Source organism: Macrobrachium rosenbergii, chromosome 9, assembly GCF_040412425.1.
Source record: "Macrobrachium rosenbergii isolate ZJJX-2024 chromosome 9, ASM4041242v1, whole genome shotgun sequence".
Classification (NCBI taxonomy): Eukaryota; Metazoa; Arthropoda; class Malacostraca; order Decapoda; family Palaemonidae; genus Macrobrachium; species Macrobrachium rosenbergii.
In genome coordinates this window covers 22,898,528-22,918,417 of record NC_089749.1, presented here as the reverse complement: position 1 = coordinate 22,918,417, position 19,890 = coordinate 22,898,528, and the positions used below count along the sequence as shown (strand labels likewise).

General features: G+C 35.6%; 1 protein-coding gene across 2 annotated transcripts in view; it reads left to right on the top strand.

Annotated features, from left to right (window-relative positions):
* LOC136841597 (PIH1 domain-containing protein 1-like) overlaps positions 1-19,890 on the top strand; it is a 71,719-nt gene that overhangs the window by 5,953 nt on the left and 45,876 nt on the right. For both annotated transcript variants that reach the window (XM_067108666.1, XM_067108667.1), the window contains exons 2-5: positions 250-328; positions 13,975-14,160; positions 16,823-16,969; positions 19,381-19,667. In XM_067108666.1, the coding sequence (XP_066964767.1) occupies positions 250-328; positions 13,975-14,160; positions 16,823-16,969; positions 19,381-19,667 (699 nt within the window). The remainder of the gene's footprint in view (positions 1-249; positions 329-13,974; positions 14,161-16,822; positions 16,970-19,380; positions 19,668-19,890) is intronic.

Here is a 19,890-nt window from a genome sequence, read left to right as displayed (position 1 = left end):
GCATATAGCCTGCTGTATGTATTTTTATTTTTCTTTACTTGGGATTGCTGTATTTCCTGTTCATAATTGGAGAAAAGTACCTTTTGAAGGTGCTTTCATTGATTGTTTTTTAATATTAATATGACTTTAAGATCCTGATATTGTTGGTTGAATTCATCCCTTGTATATCTGTTGTTTCAAAATGCCAGAAGGTTTGGAAGACTAAAATTAATATCCTTTATTTTTTTTTCTCTCTCTCACTCTCTCCAGGGAACTGAGCCTAAGGAACTTCAGACATTATTTCCAGATCCTTCACTCGAACGAGCAGCTGTCATCAAGCCAAAAGTTGGTAAGTGTGGAATTCCTGTATTGCAATCTGTTGTTAATGAGAGACCAGATTAATTGTTTTCATAGGCAGCATTTACCAGAGCTTTTCAGAAATTATGATGTCGTCGTTTTTAAAGTTGTTATTACTAGTCTTGTAGGAAGTAGGAAAGCTGAAACTATGTAGAATATGTATGACCATCTTGAAACACTTGCAGTCATCTTAAAACAGTTTAGTTTAAGAAATACTGTACTTCTTTACCTCTTGATTGTGAAATGCAAGATCACTCCCAATGAAAGTTTTTCACAAAAAGGCACTTGTGTGAGGAAAGCTGTTGCCTTTATCTAGCCCAAATTCCATGAAACAAAGAAAAGTAGGGGCTTAACCAAAAATAAGAAATAGGCCTGTCCAATAAAAGTATGGCTGGAGCTTATTGACAGCCAAAGAAGCTTTTATGTCAACAAACAAGTCACTTTTTATCACCTAATGCATTCTTCCAGTCCGTAGAGAGTTAAAATTGCTTATATTTTAGTAATGTACGAGCTGCTGTTATAACTGCAGTGTTCATTCCTTTTTTGATAATATCTACAGCTGCCTCATGGTGCAGTACAGTACTTTTAGAAATAGTGTCATCGAAAAATACTTGGTACTATTTGTCATTTCCAATACAGTATACTTTTCTTTTATGCTTTCCTACTACCCTGCTAAAATGAGTGGATAGTGTGACACTTTGATTTAGTAAAATAAATAGAAGATCAGATTTATATATATATATATATATATATATATATATATATATATATATATATATATATATATATATATATATATATATATATATATATATAAACACATATTTAACATTAGGCCATTTCCCTAAATGGGGTGTCACTAGAGATAAAAGCAAGACAAGTAGATTCCGCAACATTAGCTGCTTCCTACACCTACTTTAAAGGTTTGTCAGTAGTAAACAAAAGACCCCCACGTTCTTTGCATTGTTCAGCCCTGTCTTCCTTAAACTCTCATATTCTTGAATGTTAATGCATTTCCTTTTCAAATCTGACAACTCTCCTGTGCAAGTGATCTTTGCTCATGTTCTTTCATAATTTTTTCCTTGTCTTCATCAGGCTTGGGCTAAATAAGGGATCAGGCTAAATAAAATAAGGATGTGTCATCAGGCTAAATAAAACAAGGATGGGACATCAGGCTGAATAAAATAAGGATGGGACATCAGGCTAAATAAAATAAGGATGCAACATCAGCTTTTCCTTCCTATGTGTCCAGTGCATAAACGTATTTTCCTACTCAGAAGAATCTTTATGGGTAGCCCTTTAAGAATGCAGAATTTTTTACTCTGCATTGATTTATGTAGGAAGATATGCCATTTAAATGGCAAATAGTACGATAATTCTGTGAGCAGTACTGTACTTCATTTTGCATCAGTTTCGAATGAAATGTTATGTTCAGTGTCTCAGTTGAGCCTTAGTTTTAAAATGAGAGAGTTTTGGTTCCTTTCCGACATTTCACTGAAAGTGAAAGTGAGATCTGTGTAAACTGTATGGTGATCCAAAGACCACAAAAGTATTGTGAATTTATGTTTGTATGTGTGAACAGCATTTACCTGTCTGTATGCTGAGTCACTGTGAGTTTTCATGTTGTGAGATTTTGATATTTCGTCACATCTAATCACTTACCATTATATCCATTTGTGTAATCTTGAAGGTTGTCAGATAGGCTTCCGAGCTGATAAAAGTCTAATCGTTTGTGTTCAGGTGGTGCAATGCTTCAGCAGCTAAGTGCATTATTATTATTATTATTATTATTATTATTATTATTATTATTATTATTATTATTATTATTTTGTTAAACAAAATGGCAGTTTCAACAGCATTTATGATATATAGTAAACGCTCAATTCGTCTTATTAATTGTTTTTCTTGAGCGTTTACTATATATAAAATAAATGCTGTTGAAACTACAATTTTGTTTAACAAAACCTGCATTAAAGAAGGTCTTTTTCCTATTATTATTATTATTATTATTATTATTATTATTATTATTATTATTATTATTATTATTATTATTATTATTATTTTGTAAAAAAGTCAAATTTTAGTCATCCAACTTTTTAAGATATTTTTTATCCTGCATATTTTTAATGTGATTGTTCAGATTTCTTTGAAGTATTATTATTATTATTATTATTATTATTATTATTATTATTATTATTATTATTATTTGAAAGTAAGAGACCCTCTTTCAAGCATGTTTTGTTAAAGGGGATGGCAGCATCAGTGGAATTGATTTTATATATGGTTTTCTCAATCCTTATTATTTTCTTCACGTCAGGGCTGATATTTGCTAATAACTGGCCGATGTTCATAGTCTGGATAACATCGGCCAGTTATTAGCAGATATCACCCCCGACGAGAAGAAAATAATAAGAAGGATTGAGAAGACCATATATAAAATCAATTCCATTGATGCTGCAATCCTCTTTATCAAAATATTATTATTATTATTATTATTATTATTATTATTATTATTATTATTATTATTATTATTATTATTATTATTATTATTATTATTATTATTATTACTACAGTATTAATATTTTGCATAGTGAGCTAGCCTTCCTATGAGCACGTTAGAAACTCAATGTACTTTCAATCATCCATCCACCGAGTTTTATGCCCAGTTGCTAATTTAAAAAAATTAAACAGAATAATTAAAGGAAGAAGTGATTTGGTAGGAGTTTTATCTTGGTTACAACTAGAATGTGGAATAGTTTCCTAGTGCATTTGTGGAATCTTCTGATCCCCAAATATGTTAAGCAAGGAGCAAATTCATTCCCGCTCTTTGCTGACGCCTCCTGAATTTCAGGTGTGTCGGTTATATTTTCCGTGTCCTCATATTTATCTACCACCTTTTCCTGTAATTTGTCTCTCGTGGGTTTTATAGTCTGGTGACTCTGCCCATAAGGGTTTTCACCTGAAGATTTAAGGAAAGAGAGAAAAGTTTTGCAGTCGGTAGAAATAACAAAAGTCCAACTTTTGCCAGAATTGTTTACGGCCCTCCTTCGACCTTGAATGACGGCATTCCTGTCCTGCGACACTGCAGGGTAAGGATTCCCGCGATTGTAACCCTACGCCAGGTCTCGGATTTTAGCACTCGTCGCTAAGGAATTTCCTGTACGCTGTTATTTCACTCGGAGCTGCGGGCGTAAGGCTCTGCGAATTAAGATGTCTTGTCATTCTGATGTAGGCGTTTTCGATTAGTGTTTTGTTATGTCGTGAGGAATAATCTATGCCGAGTAACGATGATGGTGTTGCAGTAATCGGTGATAGCGAATGGTAATGGTAATGAAAGTAGGTATTGGAAAATTGTGGAATTAAAGTATAATGATAATAATGGTAATAATAATAGTAATGTACAATGATTACCAGGTGATAATGATAATGACATTGTGGAAGGCTGCCTTCTTTTAAACAGCTGATTTTATATTTCACCCTTTTCATTCGTCTTATTCCTTTTTTTCTGTGGAAGTAATAAAAATAATAATAAATGAGAAAGATTTCAAGGTGGTATTGATAATAATAATAACAGTAATAATAAGATTTTTGGAAGGCGACCCTCTTTTAAACAGTTGATTTCATATTTCACCTTCTTCATTCATTAGGCATATTATTCCTTCTTCTGTGGAAATCAAACCATTTAAGAGTTGTATCGTGTTGTTCACAGAACAAAAGTACAAAGGAGAAAACACCAAAATGTGTTTTTTATCTTATCTGAGTATCGGGATGAGTTAAATATAGGCCAATACTTGAATGGTTGATGTTATATAATTTCGTTTTGTGAAGGTAGTGAAAACTGGCTTGATTCTGCCACTGGCACTTTCCATTTGATCAGGTCTCAAGAGAGGGAGTTAAAATAAATGAGAATAACACTTCATCCTCAAAATTTTTAGTTGTTCTAATGATCATGTTGATTTCGGCGTCGGTGACCCTGGTAGTTGTGACGCCAGATAACCCACAAGTAATCAATCCTAAACGCGATGTTATTGTGCATCCCAACCTCCTGCCGTCGTTGAAATAGACCCGTAATGTCCGGCCGTGGGGGTGTAGAAATCACCCTGGGATACCTGCGTTGCCTGGGCTTTTCTTAGAATGGACAAATATTTAACTCTCTCTCTCTCTCTCTCTCTCTCTCTCTCTCTCTCTCTCTCTCTCTCTCTCTCTCTCTCTCTCTCTCTCTCTCTCTTTAATTTCTAGGTTAGGTTACATCTGCCTTAGCACAGTGTATTATAAATGTTATTAGAATAAAATCATGGGTTGGGGTTATTAAGTCATTATTTGATTAATGGCAATAGGAAAAAAAAAGCTTGGGTCTAAGTTACATGGTAGCCCATTTAATAAATGTTAATAGCAGAAAACCATAGGTTTAGGTTACATCTGCGGTAGCGCATTATTTGATAAAGTGTTCATAGAGGAAAATCATAAGTCTAGGTTACGTCTGCCGTTGCTCATTATCTGATAAATATAAATTAAAAAAATCATAAGTCTAGGTTACATCTGCATTGCTCATCTAGTACATGTAAATAAAAAAAAACCATAAGTCTAGGTTACATCTGCCATTGCTCATTATCTGATAAATATAAATAAAAAAATCATAAGTCTAGGTTACATCTGCCGTTGCCCAGTATCTGATAAATATAAATAATTAAAAATAAAATCATAGGTCTAGGTTATATCCGAACGCTGCAGCAAACGAACTTTATAAGACGAAACAGGAAAACGGGTCTCCAGGGTAGATTAAATTATTTAAGAAAAAAATCGCCTAACATAGGAGGCAATAATTTATATTCTGATGGTAGAGGAAATGGTCATCTTGATAAATGAGCGTCTGGAGAAGAGAATGAGACTGTGGCCTTGTGGTCTGCTGGTCAGCCAATGGTTGAACCGGAAAGGGTAAGGAATGCGCGGTGTAGTTTGATGTGTAAATATTTGAAGAGTACAGAGAACAGATTATATATATATATATATATATATATATATATATATATATATATATATATATATATATATATATGTGTGTGTGTGTGTGTGTGTGTGTGTGTGTATGTATGTATGTATGTATGTATGTATGTATGTATGTATGTATGTATGTATATATATAGAAAGAGAGAGAGAGACTGGCTTTTTGGGTATGTAGCTTTCTGGTTTTCAACAAGTCCCACCCCTTCCTTTATCTCTGCTGCAACTCAGTGCAGTCGACTAATTACTAGATATGTAACTCACTGTTTAGGCCAACAGGCACATTGGTATTTTAATAGAACATACCTCAAGAGTCCCGGCTTCTACGGGAATCAAACCTGAGACCTTTTCATGAGTCAGGCGAATGTCCCAGCTGTTGAACCATAAACTAGGCTTGGTCGGTTGGGTAGGTATATTGTGCATACTTTTGACCTAAGAAGTTAATTTTTTACCTGATATTGGTTGATCTGGTGGGTTTTATCCGTGATGGAAAAAGAGCTTCGGGTTAGCAGCTTCATTACGAAAAACTTGCTGAGAACAGGAAGGCCAAAACTTTCTAGCGCCACCCCTTAAATGTGGAGAAGCCTATATACAGTATATATATGAGAGAGAGGGGGGTTTGGGTGGTGGGATTTTTAAGGTAAAATACATATTTATACCACATTGATATGTACGTTTATGATCCAGTTGTTTGTCATTTTCTACTACTGGCCTCGTCATCTCTGGACCATCACTGAAAGGGCAGTGCCCCTCCCTTTTGTTATAAGTCTGCCATGACTTGACGAAAAAAAAAGGCGCTCTTCCCGCTCGTTTTATGCAAGTCATCGTTATGGTGCGGGAGACTCCTGAGCTCGGTCTATTCTCCACCCCCCCGAGTCTGCGGATGTGAGCCTTTTCGCATTGCTTTTGTGCTCATGCGTTTAAGTCATCGTACGTTTACTCATTCGTACTTCGCGTTCCGACGAATTTTACCTTTTTTCCTTCTTGGCATCCAAAAGGACTTCGTTTGTCGTGATGTATGTTGTCGAAAAGAATGTTACACCATTGTTTCGTGTTCCACGATATCGTTTGTGGGAGCGAATGGTTTCTCTGTATCCACATAATTATACTGATTTTTATTAGTTTTCTGTAAAAGAAAACTATTGTGCCGGCTTTGTCTGTCCGTCCTCAGACCTTAAAAACTACTGAGGCTGGAGGGCTGCAAATTGGTATGTTGATCATCTGCTCTCCAACATTAAACATACCAATTGCAGCCCTCTAGCCTTAGCCATAATCGTGCTTCTGGCCATGGTCTTAGGCTTAGACCATGCTTTTGGCAACGCTATTGGACAGGCCACCACCGGGCCGTGTCTGATAGCTTCATGGGCCGCGGCTCATATAGAAAACTCGATTGCGTCGAAGAAACTTCCTTGTGAATAGCTGGGCTCCCTGTTAGTTCTAAGTTGTTACTTATTACTTTTTTTTCTCACGCACCCAACTCATGTTATGCTGTGGTGGCCGCTTGCTCAAACGTTTTTGTGCCGCCCTCACCCGGGTTCGTATCAATGTCCAAAGTGTCTTTGGACCTTGGTTCGTATGCAGCTTTTCCTACATTCGTTCCTTTGAATTGTAAACTTCTTTAGTCATCATGAATTTACATTCACAGTTCTCAGGCTTTCTTTGTATTCTCTGTTTCATAAACCTTGAATTCGCTATGAATACAGCTGTTGATTGTATCGTCCTCCATAAAAAAAATAAAAAAAAGATTGCATTTTGCCACCAAAGGCTTTATGTACAGTAGGCACGGTTACTGAGCGTGATCTTTGATGCTACGTATAGTAATTGTCGGTTATTGGGTTAGGCGCAAGACGCTGTTGCTGTTTCACAACGCAAGAAGATATATGGGTTCTTTCCAGGAACAGAGATTAATATTAATCCCGAAATTCATGTATTGTGTATGTTTCCTATTAACAAACAGGTCCGTTCTTTTGTGACAACCTGATTATTGTGCAATGTTGTAGGCGTACAAAAATAGTCACATGGATCTGCCGTTGAGTTTTCACTCTCCTCTCGTAACCATAGGTTATGGCCAAGGTCAAGAAATGCCTCGTGTTATTATTATTGCGTGATATTAAGTTTCTTCCATATTATGAGAATTATTACAGGGATCATTCAAAGAAATGTACTTTTCAATAGGAACTGACGGTGTCACATGGTATTAGTCTTGGTATTGTTAATTCTTTTAAGTTTTTTCTTTCTTTTTTTATTTTAACCAGGTGAAACATTGTAGACGGGACGGTACTTTGCATATTGGAGATTATAGTCCAAATAATTTTTTTTTTTTACCTTGACCTATTTTCAAGGGCACGGTCACCGTAGAGGTCAAATATCTTTTTTCTCAATAACTCAGAACCATTGATAGTTTTAGGCCTCTGGTCTTCAGAACTCATCACTGTGTGTCAAAGGTACTGCAATAGGTATTTTTTTACCTTAACATAATTATGTTTCAAGGGTATAAGTCATTATAAAGGCCAATCTTTAATCTTCTCTGATTTTGATGAAACTTCACAAGCAATATCTTTGGATTTGCAGTTAATTTTACCACGGCGCATATTTCTGGTGACATTCAAGTTTCAATGTCTGTATTTTGTATTTGTATTCTGGTGAATTTTAAAGACAAATATTATTTTCCAGCATTTTATTTTCCTCCAGTTTCATCATGAAACTTGGCATGTAGGTGCCTTTGAACATTTTCTAGGTCACAAGTTCATAGAGAGTAACTTTCATTTTTCTCTGAATCAGGCGAGTCATGATCGGTATCTACCATGAGGTTTGTGATTACTTTACCCCAGTGATTGACCTTCACCTCTTTTGAAGGTTGAAGGTCAGCTTACAGCCCTCCAGATGTTTATCTATGATTTTAATGAAGTCTATCACTCATGTCTGGATCTTCTGCAAATCTCCGCTGATCTGCAGCTCCCATTACCATAGTAGATCTCATCCAAGTAGATCTGGGCCTTTCAACTCTCCTGACGCCCACAGGAGCCCACGAGGCCTATCAGTATTATTCTCCCAGGGATTGTGCGAAGGACATGACCAAGCCATCTCCATATTCATTAGTCCTTTCATCATTATCTCATGCACTTATGGGAACTTACGTAATATCCCATTTGGTATAATTTCATCCTCATTCCTGCCATTTAACTCTTGATGTTCTTTTTAAAAGCTTTATTCTCAAATCAACAAACTTTTTTAGATATCTTTTCATTATATATATATATATATATATATATATATATATATATATATATATATATATATATATATATATATATATATATCAGTCTGCTAACCCTTTAGAAACATATAGTTTTCCCTTCATTTCTGGAGACGTTATTATGATAGGTATTGTCACACACCGCTGATTATTTACGCATGCAGGCCTTCAATACTTGCTTTCTTGTATTGGATTTATCAGTATTACACTTGATCAAACACTTTTACATTCCACTGACAACGTCAAAGTGCATAAGAATTACTGTCGTCGAAAAAAATCACCGTCTCATATCTTCATTCACTTCACGCTTTCGTCTGTTTATAGAATCCACCTTTAAATGTCTCACTTACCACACTGCAAACGTAAACATTTGTCTCCTCTTGATCGCCTTTATGTCAGCATTCAAAACTGGCCGTTGTGTTTAAGTGAATTAAGGTGCATTCTCGCTAGTTAAACAAAGCTGTTGAGTTGTGTTTCGTTGGCACGTTCAAACTTCACGTAGGCAGACTGCCGAGAAAATTGAATGCGCCCAAAACTTTGTACCGTAGGTTGGTATCTGGTAATTCAAGGTCTCAAGAATAGATAAAGGTTGAGATTTATAAAGTCAAGATAAAGAATACGGTTTATTTTTTAGACCTTCCATTTCGTATTTAGTGGGCTCCTTTGCAATATCCACGAGATATGATTATGTCTATGACACCAGTTCTCAGATAATTGTAATTCTCTGGCCATCAGTTACGCCACTTATAACCAGTTTCTCTCTCTCTCTCTCTCTCTCTCTCTCTCTCTCTCTCTCTCTCTCTCTCTCTCTCTCTCTCTCTCTTTGTCGTCTTACACTGAATATTACTAATTGTAATATGTTCTCGGGAAATAATGTTCTATTCGTTGTTAAATGTTCAGAACAAGGATATTTTTTAAATTGGTCATGGGGCAATATTATCTCAGAAAATATTCAAGGTTGAAGTCATCACAGTAGATAAATACACAGACTTAGAGTGATTTAATTTTCAGCAGAAAGAAAAGATCGGTCTCCACAATGTTTCATTTAAGCCACAACAGAAAGTGATCTCACCATTTGATTAGAGTTATTGCAGAACCTAGTCAGTTATCATATCTTGGTATTTAGCCTATCTGTAAAGAGGACAGTAAGTCCACTGAATTAGAGTTTTGTGTTCAGCTTTATATACGGGTATCATCAATATTGACTTTATGCAAGTAGTTTATTTTTATGCGAGTTTGTGTTACATTGACATATGCGCATTTGCAACAGAGGCTGGTTTGATGCCGGCTGCTTAACAAAAAATTGGTCTAGCGTGTACATTAATGAATTATAAATTCAACTAGGCTAAAATGGTTTATAACAAACCTAATTCCGATGCTTGCTTTATATATATATATATATATATATATATATATATATATATATATATATATATATATATATATATATATATATATATATATAGTTTGTAATATATGTATGTATATATACATTGTGAAAAAGGAAAGTTGCACCATTTTTTTAATAAATGTTACGTATGCTTGGCGGGACTGGAGCCATCTACCGGCCGGCACGACATATGCGATAGCTTACATCACCGTGACGGTGCACGAATGCACCGCCCATAACACGACATAACGTCCAGTAGCCGATCTTGCGACAGTTGAATGTTAAAATACGAAACTTATTGTTCGAAATAGATCGTTTTATTGACCCCGCGGAACCTGGAAGCAACTTCAGTTTACCAGCCGTAGCCCTGTCGTTCTCCCTCACTAACATAAGCAGATATGATTAGCCGTCCAAGACTCACCGTCCTTCATGACTGTTTATTCATCCATTCAGGGAGTATTGTCACTGTTGCCGTTCACGTTACAAGCATGACTGCTTGATGAGGTTCAGGAGCATTGGCCAAAGCGTTATATCAATGTAAATGCTTCATTGCAATATACAGTATGTGTATATATATATATATATATATATATATATATATATATATATATATATATATATATATATATATATATATATATATATATATACACTCATACACCCACGTATTTTCCACTAAGAAGGGGTGGCTCAAGATTTTAGCTTTCCGGTTGCCCACAAGATTTGTGGGATGCTGTTGCTAGTTCCATTCCCTCTTCAGCACCCTTTGTAACCCACCATAGTAAACTGACTACCAGATACTTAATTGAATGCTTAGGTCAGCAGAGCTACAAAGGGATTTAATTGAATATACTTAAGATTGTCTCCCTTCCCACTCCGTTGCTGAAAGTATATACATCAGTATACAAAGTAAAGTCCCAGTGAAAAGTCCCCATGTGTGAAAAAGATAATAATAATAATGTTTTGTTAATATAATTAGTTTACGAGGCAAGCAAGCTGCTACGAACGTCGAGAATTTGTATCGGGTTTGAAAAGGTAAACTCCGCACCCCTTATCTGTTATCGACTGCGATGCTTAACAGATACCGAGTCCTGTTAAGTAGTTGGACATTTTATTTTGTAGGTCACTGGCTTATCTTTTTAATTATGGTGAAGTGTTCCTTCTTTGAGCGTGTAAACGAAAAGGGTAATATATATAATATATATATATATATATATATATATATATATATATATATATATGTGTGTGTGTGTGTGTGTGTGTGTGTGTGTGTGCGCGCGCGCGCGCGCGCGCTTCGTACACAGTCGGTACAAAAACGATTGTAAGGAACATTGAGTTAAAAAGATTAACTTGTCAAATATATTGAGCTGTATTAATGAAAAAGTTAAAAACGAAGATTAGGCTGATAGGTCTTGGAAGTTTTGCTTTTGATGTCGTCAGTATTAATGAATTAGATGTTTCGTTTCATTCAGTTATAGAGAAAAGACAAATAATCGATACAGTGTCGACTGCATGTAAGGTAGAAAATGCAAGGTCATATTCAAAGAAAATGGACGACTGTCTCCCTCCCCGCGAGCCAGTAAGGAAAAGAGAAATGAATCAATCATTTTTATATTTAAACTTTATTCATCAGCATTTGTATTTCAATTAATACTTGTAAATGTATAAACATATCATGCATTACCATTTGTATTTCAATTAATACTTGTAAATGTATAAACATATCAAAGATTGATTCATTTTCAACACGTTTCTTGAGGTTTGTGTTGCGCACAAGTCACGATGTAACTGTTGTTGTTGATTACGTAATCTTATGAGACTCATGCTGAATTTAACTTTTTTTAAAACCCGTTCTGGTGACCGTGGCTATTGTGACGCCAGATTTCATTCTAAAATCAGTGTATCATTGATTAATCTAAGAGTAGCGAAAGTTCGTAAGAGATATTTCTGCAACTAGTACTACTATTATCTGTGTAGCATCACTGTACAGTATTGTGATCGGAAATAATGAATAAAAAGCCACAATCGTGTGAATGAGACTGTATTTTTCCAAAATACAAAAAGGATAAAACAGGGGAGCTTTCAACCGCTTGCACAACGGTTGCACTGTCGGCTGAAGAGGACCGTTGTGCAAACGGTCGACTGCTCCCTCGTTTTATCCTTTTTGTATTTTTGGAAAAAATCTCTGATCTCTCATTGATATTGTGGCTTTTTGTCACTACCTACATTAGTATTAATTAGTATTACCGTTCATATTTTTATTACTCCACCGCTTATAATCAGTCAAGATTAAACATTATGTCAAAAAATGTAAGAAACAGTGCTAAGAATAGTAATGTGTGTGTGTTTCAAATGTTCAGTAGTCTGTGGGTAAGAACTGCATTTAATTATCGCAAAATGTTAAACAAGAACATTCAGATAAACAATGAATTTGATATGTTGACCGGTACCGTTAAGATATCAGGGCAGGAGCCCTTCTTAGAGCCCGGCATTATTGAAAGTGAAAGCAAACTCCTTATTCTCTCTCTCTCTCTCTCTCTCTCTCTCTCTCTCTCTCTCTCTCTCTCTCTCTCTCTCTCTCTCTCTCTCTCTCTCTCTCCCTCTCTCTCTCTCTCTCTCTGTTCTGTGTGTGTGTGTGTGTGTGATCATGTTAGGTTCCTACTTAGAGAAACCTCAGATTAATTTAAAGATAAAAATGCGTATTTTCAAGAGAGAAGGCTCGGTTTTTGACGAATGCAATCAAAACTGCTTTTGTTTTTAATAATAATAATAAAAATAATAATTATAATAACTAAACAAGCATTAATAATATTAGCATGAACATAACAAAAAAAAACATTCTGTGCACTATAAAAAAGATATGCCCCCAAAATTTCCGTATGTTAACGTATAAAAGGAAAGGTTAATATTCTTTCACACAAGACTGACACACTCCCTCGCTAATCAGCGGTAAGCCTCTATCATTTGTGTATTATCAGCGTTTAGTGGTCATTGTCTTCTAATCAGACTTTTTTTTTTTTTCCTGCATTTGTTTCATCAGCTTATTCCAGATATTTGGAGTTCTTCATTGGAGGGGTGGGTAGAGCTTTCATTTCTAGCTGTTGGCCAGCATTCGACTCTCAACCGGCCAGTGAAGAATTAAGAATTTATTTCTGGTGATAGAAATTCATTTTCGTCATAATGTGGTTGGATTCCACAATAAGCTGTAGGTCCCGTTGCTAGGTAACCAGTTGGTTCTTAATACATAAAATAAATCTGATCCTTCGGGCCAGCCCTAGGAGAGCTGTTAATCAGCTCGGTGGTCTGGTTAAACTAATATATACTTTTTTTTATCCAGATATTTGGACTTCAGGCTTACCTGTGAAAGGGAGACTTTATTAGTAACTTTTTCAGGTCATCTTTTTTTTTATATTCTGTTTTAATATGTTTATATTCTGATGTACTGTAAAGATTCAGACACAAAATCAGTTTTGATTGATTGGATGCATTATGAAATCTTTTAAAGATTTATATTTTACAAATTTGTGCGTGATTTTATATATGTACTTTATTGGCATCTTCCTTGACCTTTGCGGTCGCTACGCCATCGAGGCTTCGCAGCAGTGAATCAGTCAATGACTTAGTCAGTCCTTTGACACTGAAATGTGATGTGAAAGTTAAATTGAAAGTCGTATCATTCGAGATATGTCACAGTACAAATCCCGTAAAGAATCATTTGTTCAGGCCACATTTTTTACTTTTGTTGTTCCCTGTTTATCGGTGTTTATGCATTGTTAGTCTCCTTGTAAGATTATAAAAGCTGTCCAAGATAAATAATGATAAAAATGAGATCGTAGCTTATCACGATAGCATGACATTGTGGTCAGTGCATGGATGGAAAACACTGTTTCGTTCACATTCCTGACTATCAATTCATGAGGGATATTATTTATGACAGTATATTCATTTTATTTATGTCCCACTGCCTCCCATTTACCTCTCATTGCAACAGGTTTGTGCGTGAAAACCAGAGATGAAGAGAAAAACAAGATCTTCATTAATGTCTGCACCTCGGATGCCATCCCAACACCAGAGGACATCTCCGACGAAGAGCTCATCTCCATCCTAGAGTCCGAAGAGCCGTCAGACTTCAGAGTTCCCATGTCTATAGGACAACCTCATCACGAGAAAGACAAGTGTAAGCGTGGTGTTTTTATTCAGTTCTATTTATTTATTGTCTATTAACAAACAGAATCCCAGGCATAGGCTCTGTAGGCTATTCATATAATGAGATTCACTTTTTTTTTTTTTTTTTTTTTTTTTTTTTTTGTAATCACAGCCTTTTAGTAGGTCGTTGTTAATTAGCTTTGATACTTTAGTAGCATAACATTTACTTGGAGCCTGACATATTTGTGTCTCAAATAGGCATCTCATATTGCATCAGTTTCATCACTTTAATCATGGACGAGAGTACAGTACCTACTGTATAGTACTGTCAAAATTATTGTGATATAAGAGGGTCGAGATGGCAATTCCCAACCCTGTGTAATACATTACATACTGTTCTGAAGCTCAGACCAAGGCACCTTCACAATGGCGTTCCTTGGGGGTGGGGGGTTGCTGTTTGAAATTGCCCCCCAGGCCCCAAAATGCAAAATTTAACCATTGCTGCTATGACAAGACAAGCTAAATTTCTGAAATTTGCATTTACAAGTGCCTTTAAAATCATCCTACAATTGCTCATGTTCTTAAAAAAAAATCCCCCCCCCCCAACTGCTTTGGCTCACTTCGCTCACCTCCCACCCCATAAGAGGGGCCCCAAATGGGACTGTGCCCTCCGGGCCCCAAAATGTTTAGGAACGCCCCTGTACCTTCATTCTGCATTACGTAAATAAAGGCCAGTCTTTTAAGAGGGGCTAACTTTGGTCTAGAGTAACAGTTTGAAGGGTGGATGATGCATATTACTTACAGACCTTCATTGTTACATACAGATAATATGGAGATATGCATTGGATTTTATTATGTAGTACATTAATTCTCAGGGCTTATTATAACCTGTGGCTACTCACATATGCTCTCTGCCCTTTACTTGTCATGTATTAATTTTGGATTCTTTCCATCTATTTGCCTGTTCAACTTCTTTAACTTTACCTTGCTTCAGTATTCACTCTTTGCTCAAGAACAAATCCATTAGGTAAGCCTTGTGGGAATCTTTAAATGTGACCTTCATATATTGACATATTTTCTCCCGAGCAAAATTCCTACCACAATACCAACCTAGGGTCTGGACTACACTGTGGTCTTCAGGTATTTATAAATGGGCCATCCTCTCTTTTTGCACCTCTCTTGCCTCTGGCCTGTTTGTGATGTATGGAGAATGAGGATGCCTTTGGCTCAGAGTTCCATAAAAAACTGTCATTATCTCTCTCTTATACTGTACCTGTATCTCATTCATTTTTTGTAGTATGGTTTTACTACTATCTTTTTACTAAAACACAACATTCACTCATATACTGTACTGTACAGTACTTTTTTCTTGTAACCATGATACCCTATGGGTGATGAACTTGCTAAGACTTGCCAACATCCAGACAGTTTGAAGCCTTTCTTACCACTGGGCCTCTATACAGAATGAAGGTTCCTTTGTCCCAGCTTTGGGACAGTACATAATATCCCTAGGGTCAGGTTTTGCCATCTTGAACTTCTTAAAATATAATTTTTGACAGTATTGGAAATCTAGTACAGTAATAATAATGCACATCAGACCCCAAGGTTTGTTGTTATTTTTAATAAATAACATTTTGTAGGATATGGCTGATGACACTGGTCTCATCCCTCCTTTTATGCAGTTTTGGAACCGGTGTTTGTGGTACCTCTGACTAGTAAGCAGATGTTTGTCAAAGCTGTGGAATTCCCCCCCTGCTTCTGTTTCTCTTGATTTTTATAACCCTCCTTCCTCCAAGAGGCAGAAAGAACTATCATTCCTTGATGGTTCATTCTTAACATTCTTCTTTCCGTTTTTTATCCTTCAGACCTGGGCTAGAAAAGGGCATTATGTTACTTGTCCTTAAAACTTAAAAAAGTTTTCAAAGTCAAGCCAGAAGATTTCTAAGTCTTTCAAGTGTTTCATGTTTTCAATTTTACAATACAGTGGGTTTTTTTTCATGCTAAGACCATCAACAAACAACTCAATTCATATTGGTGTTGACATTTTTCAAGTTGCTTATAATTACAGTACTGAATTTTGTAATGCTAAATATTGTTGTAGATTGCATTAGCACTAATGAACTAACATCAGACTATTGCTATTTTTATGTATGCCATTAAATGTAAATTATTTTCATAGTAACCATAATGTTGCTCATTAGTAATGATAAACAAAATGGTATTTACCAAACAAAATGATATTTACCATATATCTTCAAATGAATGACACCATTGTTGAAAGGTTTGCATAACTGTTAAAAGTTTTTTCTCTCATCTTGTACTGTTTACTAAATGTATGACCAAATTCTTTTATGATGATGAAGACTCCAAAATGGACATGTCCAGACCAAGTTTGGCTAAATTACAGAGTGGTAATGATATTAGTATTTGGACATTAAAGCATGAACCTGTCTATCAGAAGGAAACAGGTTGTGTTTTACCAAATCAGTGGAAAAGCAGGGATTTTTGCCACCGCAAGTACAATTGAACTCATAGTTAAAATTAGTACGCCATAAATACAGTTACCTTTCTTCATAGTTATTTCCCATGCTCTTTGATGCCTGTAACGTGGGAACCTACTTTCATAATGTACAATGTCTAAAAATTCTTTAGTACCGTACATTAATTCCCTTTGTCAATTCTTCCCACAACAGCTGGTGAATCATGTGTAGCCTATGATGTTGTCATCAGCCCAGAGTTTTTCTCAAAGATGATAAACAACCCCCTTTTTAATAACTTCTTCATGGTAGCTACAATGGAAGGCATAGAAGAGAAGTACAGTCTCAATTTGGATAAAAATGGTAAGTTGTGCAACACAGGAGATATGCAATTTCATTAATATACTTAAAAATGGTAAGCTGTGCGACTAGAGAAAATGGGGATATCCCACTATCATTCACCCATTCGTATTAGAGCTTGGTGTGATTAGTGCTGCTTACACCAAACTCCTTTGGCATGTTTCAAAAATTTTAGTAATGCTCTTTTCTCCTTAATAGGCAGACATGAATGTGCTGGAAACCGCCAGAGTACGTTACCGTAGTTGTTAGCCCTTGCAGATTCCAGTGATATAAATTTTAAGTCATCTGTAGAAAAATGTAAAACTTCATTTGGTGCTTTTCTGGGAAGGTCCATCCCAAAGGAATATTATGTTCAAAACCAACTATAATAACTACTCAAAGTGAAATAACAATAAGCAAGTGCAAAGTGAGGTGCAGTCAGCACAGACATGTTGGCCAGTGGCCAAAACCTGAAAGGATTAACTTTGCAAGCAAGTTTCTGCAAAATACATTCTGGTAAATGAAAAAATTAAGAGGAATCAATGAAATTAGCCTCGGCCTTTTACTATAAACCAGTAATGTAGAAATTTGATCACCTTCCAGAAACAATTGATGCTGTTGTGAACAAAGGTCCATTTTTAAATGAATTTTTTTCCAAAAGTACAGTTACAGAAACTTTTTAAGTAAAAAATTAAAGTTACAAAAAATGCTGCATCTTCCCAATATACATTGATTACTAAGTATTTTTCCTAAGATGAACACGAAAAGTTTCGGTTACCTTAAAAAACTTACTATTTTTTTACTGTATGGTAAATGAGGTCAAGATCACTGCTATACAGTAGAGTACTTCTAAGAAACTTTAAATTCACACAGGCAAAATGCATATTTACGGTAAAAAAAATTTGAACTTGTTATTTAATTGAAATATTAATAAATAACTTTTACGGTGTAATTTCCACTATTTCTGATGCAAAATTCGATGCATTTTGAGAGATTCACTGAACCTGAAGCATTAACTTCACATTTCCATCAGTTTGAATACTTTCATTTATGATGCATTCTGTGAGGTATCTCATACCTTTAAATTTCCATTGAGTAACACCTTCTCCTTTAATATACCCCAGAAAAAAAAAAGTCAAGGGTGAACAAGGAGACCATTCCACACAACCATGTCTTCCAGTTAGAGAAATTGTCATTCATTCAATCTCTATATAGTTACACAGTTTAATTCATTATATTTCCTGTGTCCAGATTTAGGGATACCCTGTAGAATGTAAATAGAGGTCATCTTACAGTTTCAAATATTTTTAGTCAGTGCCCTCACATTCCAAGTTCTTCCCTCATTATTATTATTATTAATTGTTTTGTTGTTGTTGTTATTATCAAGTTTAATTGGAACATTTATTATAGTCATGTTCCAGAACCAATAGGACTGGGTTATAAGATTTTTCTCAAATATAGAGTAAAAATTGACCAAAGAAAAAGTCGATTATCATCATCTTTAAACAGTTAAAAATACCATAAGCAGGTGTATCACTTCAACAGCTATGTGATAAGAAGCCAAAGGGAACAGTAGAAAACTAAAAGGCTTAAAGCAATACAAGTGTGGCTGGAGGTGGGGCACTGCAAAGAACCCTAACTACTGTTTGCCCCACAAGGGTAATGCTCTCAGTGCACCTCTCATGTGCACTGTAGACACTACTTAAGGTTCTTTGCAGTGTCCCTTCGGCCCCTAGCTGCAACCTCCTTCATTCTTTTACTGTACTCCCGTTCATATTCTCTTTCTTCCATTGTACTTTCCACCCTCCCCAACAATTATTTCATAGTGCAGCTGTGAGGGTTTTCTCCTACTACACCTTTACCTTTTTACTTGCAACTTCCCTTTCAGCACAGAATGACATAGGTCTTAGCGCTTGGCCTAAATTTTATATTCCATTCCACTTAATAAAGTCTGTAATATTCAACCAAAGTTGAATCGGAAATACCTCTGTCATGTATCTCATATGCAAGTACAAGATTACCATAAACATAACAACCCCCCCCCCTCCCCAACTTACCTGGAACTACGACCTAACAGCAAAATTGAACGTGTGCTACTGAAGTAAAATATTTTTTCTTTCCTCACATTCAGGTAGTCTAATCTGTTGATACTTACATAGCAGGTTATCATCCTTTCAGCTCATTTCCATGTGTGAAAATTTTCAAAGAAGTGTTATAAAATTGGGCATTATTGTTACCTTGATCCCAGTTCCAAATGGCATTTTTGCCAGTGGTTATGTTACTTAGAACAATCATAGGTAATATAGTTAATTTACTGCCAGCTTCATGAACAGTAATAAATACATAAATGGTAGAATCTTATACAGTACTTAAAAATTGCTGCAGTGTGGCTCATCTATGGTTTTTTTCTACACTAGTTTTTGTTTTGCTTTCAGGATGGACAGTCTTAAAGAATAAAAAATATCATGGCACCATGCCTGAACAAGCTGTACGTACAACTATGCCACTTGTCCAGGAGTTGAGCAAAGTGCGACACTGGGAAACAAAAGATTTACCAGGCCCTCCCAAAGCAAAGTGTGAGACCTCTCCAACAATGAATAAGCCTCTTATTAGTGAAGTGTCGTCCAAAAAGATAGAAAAAGTAAAACCAAAGTTTGTGTTGGAAAAACTAGGTTTAGAGGAAAGAGCAACTTTGCAAGCTAAAGTTGAATTGCCAGAAATGGTAAGTACTCCAGGGTCTTTTGATATTTTAATTTCTGTATCTTAAAACTATTCATAACTTTATCTTTATCCTAATTCAGACTCATTATTTATTATTGTTATCACTTAAAATTATCCTTTTTGATATAAAATGTTGCTGCAGGAGAATTTTTATGCTTGTCTTCCTATATGCTAATATACATCATGCTCTGTATATTTGCCATTACTCTTCGTTAAAGATATAA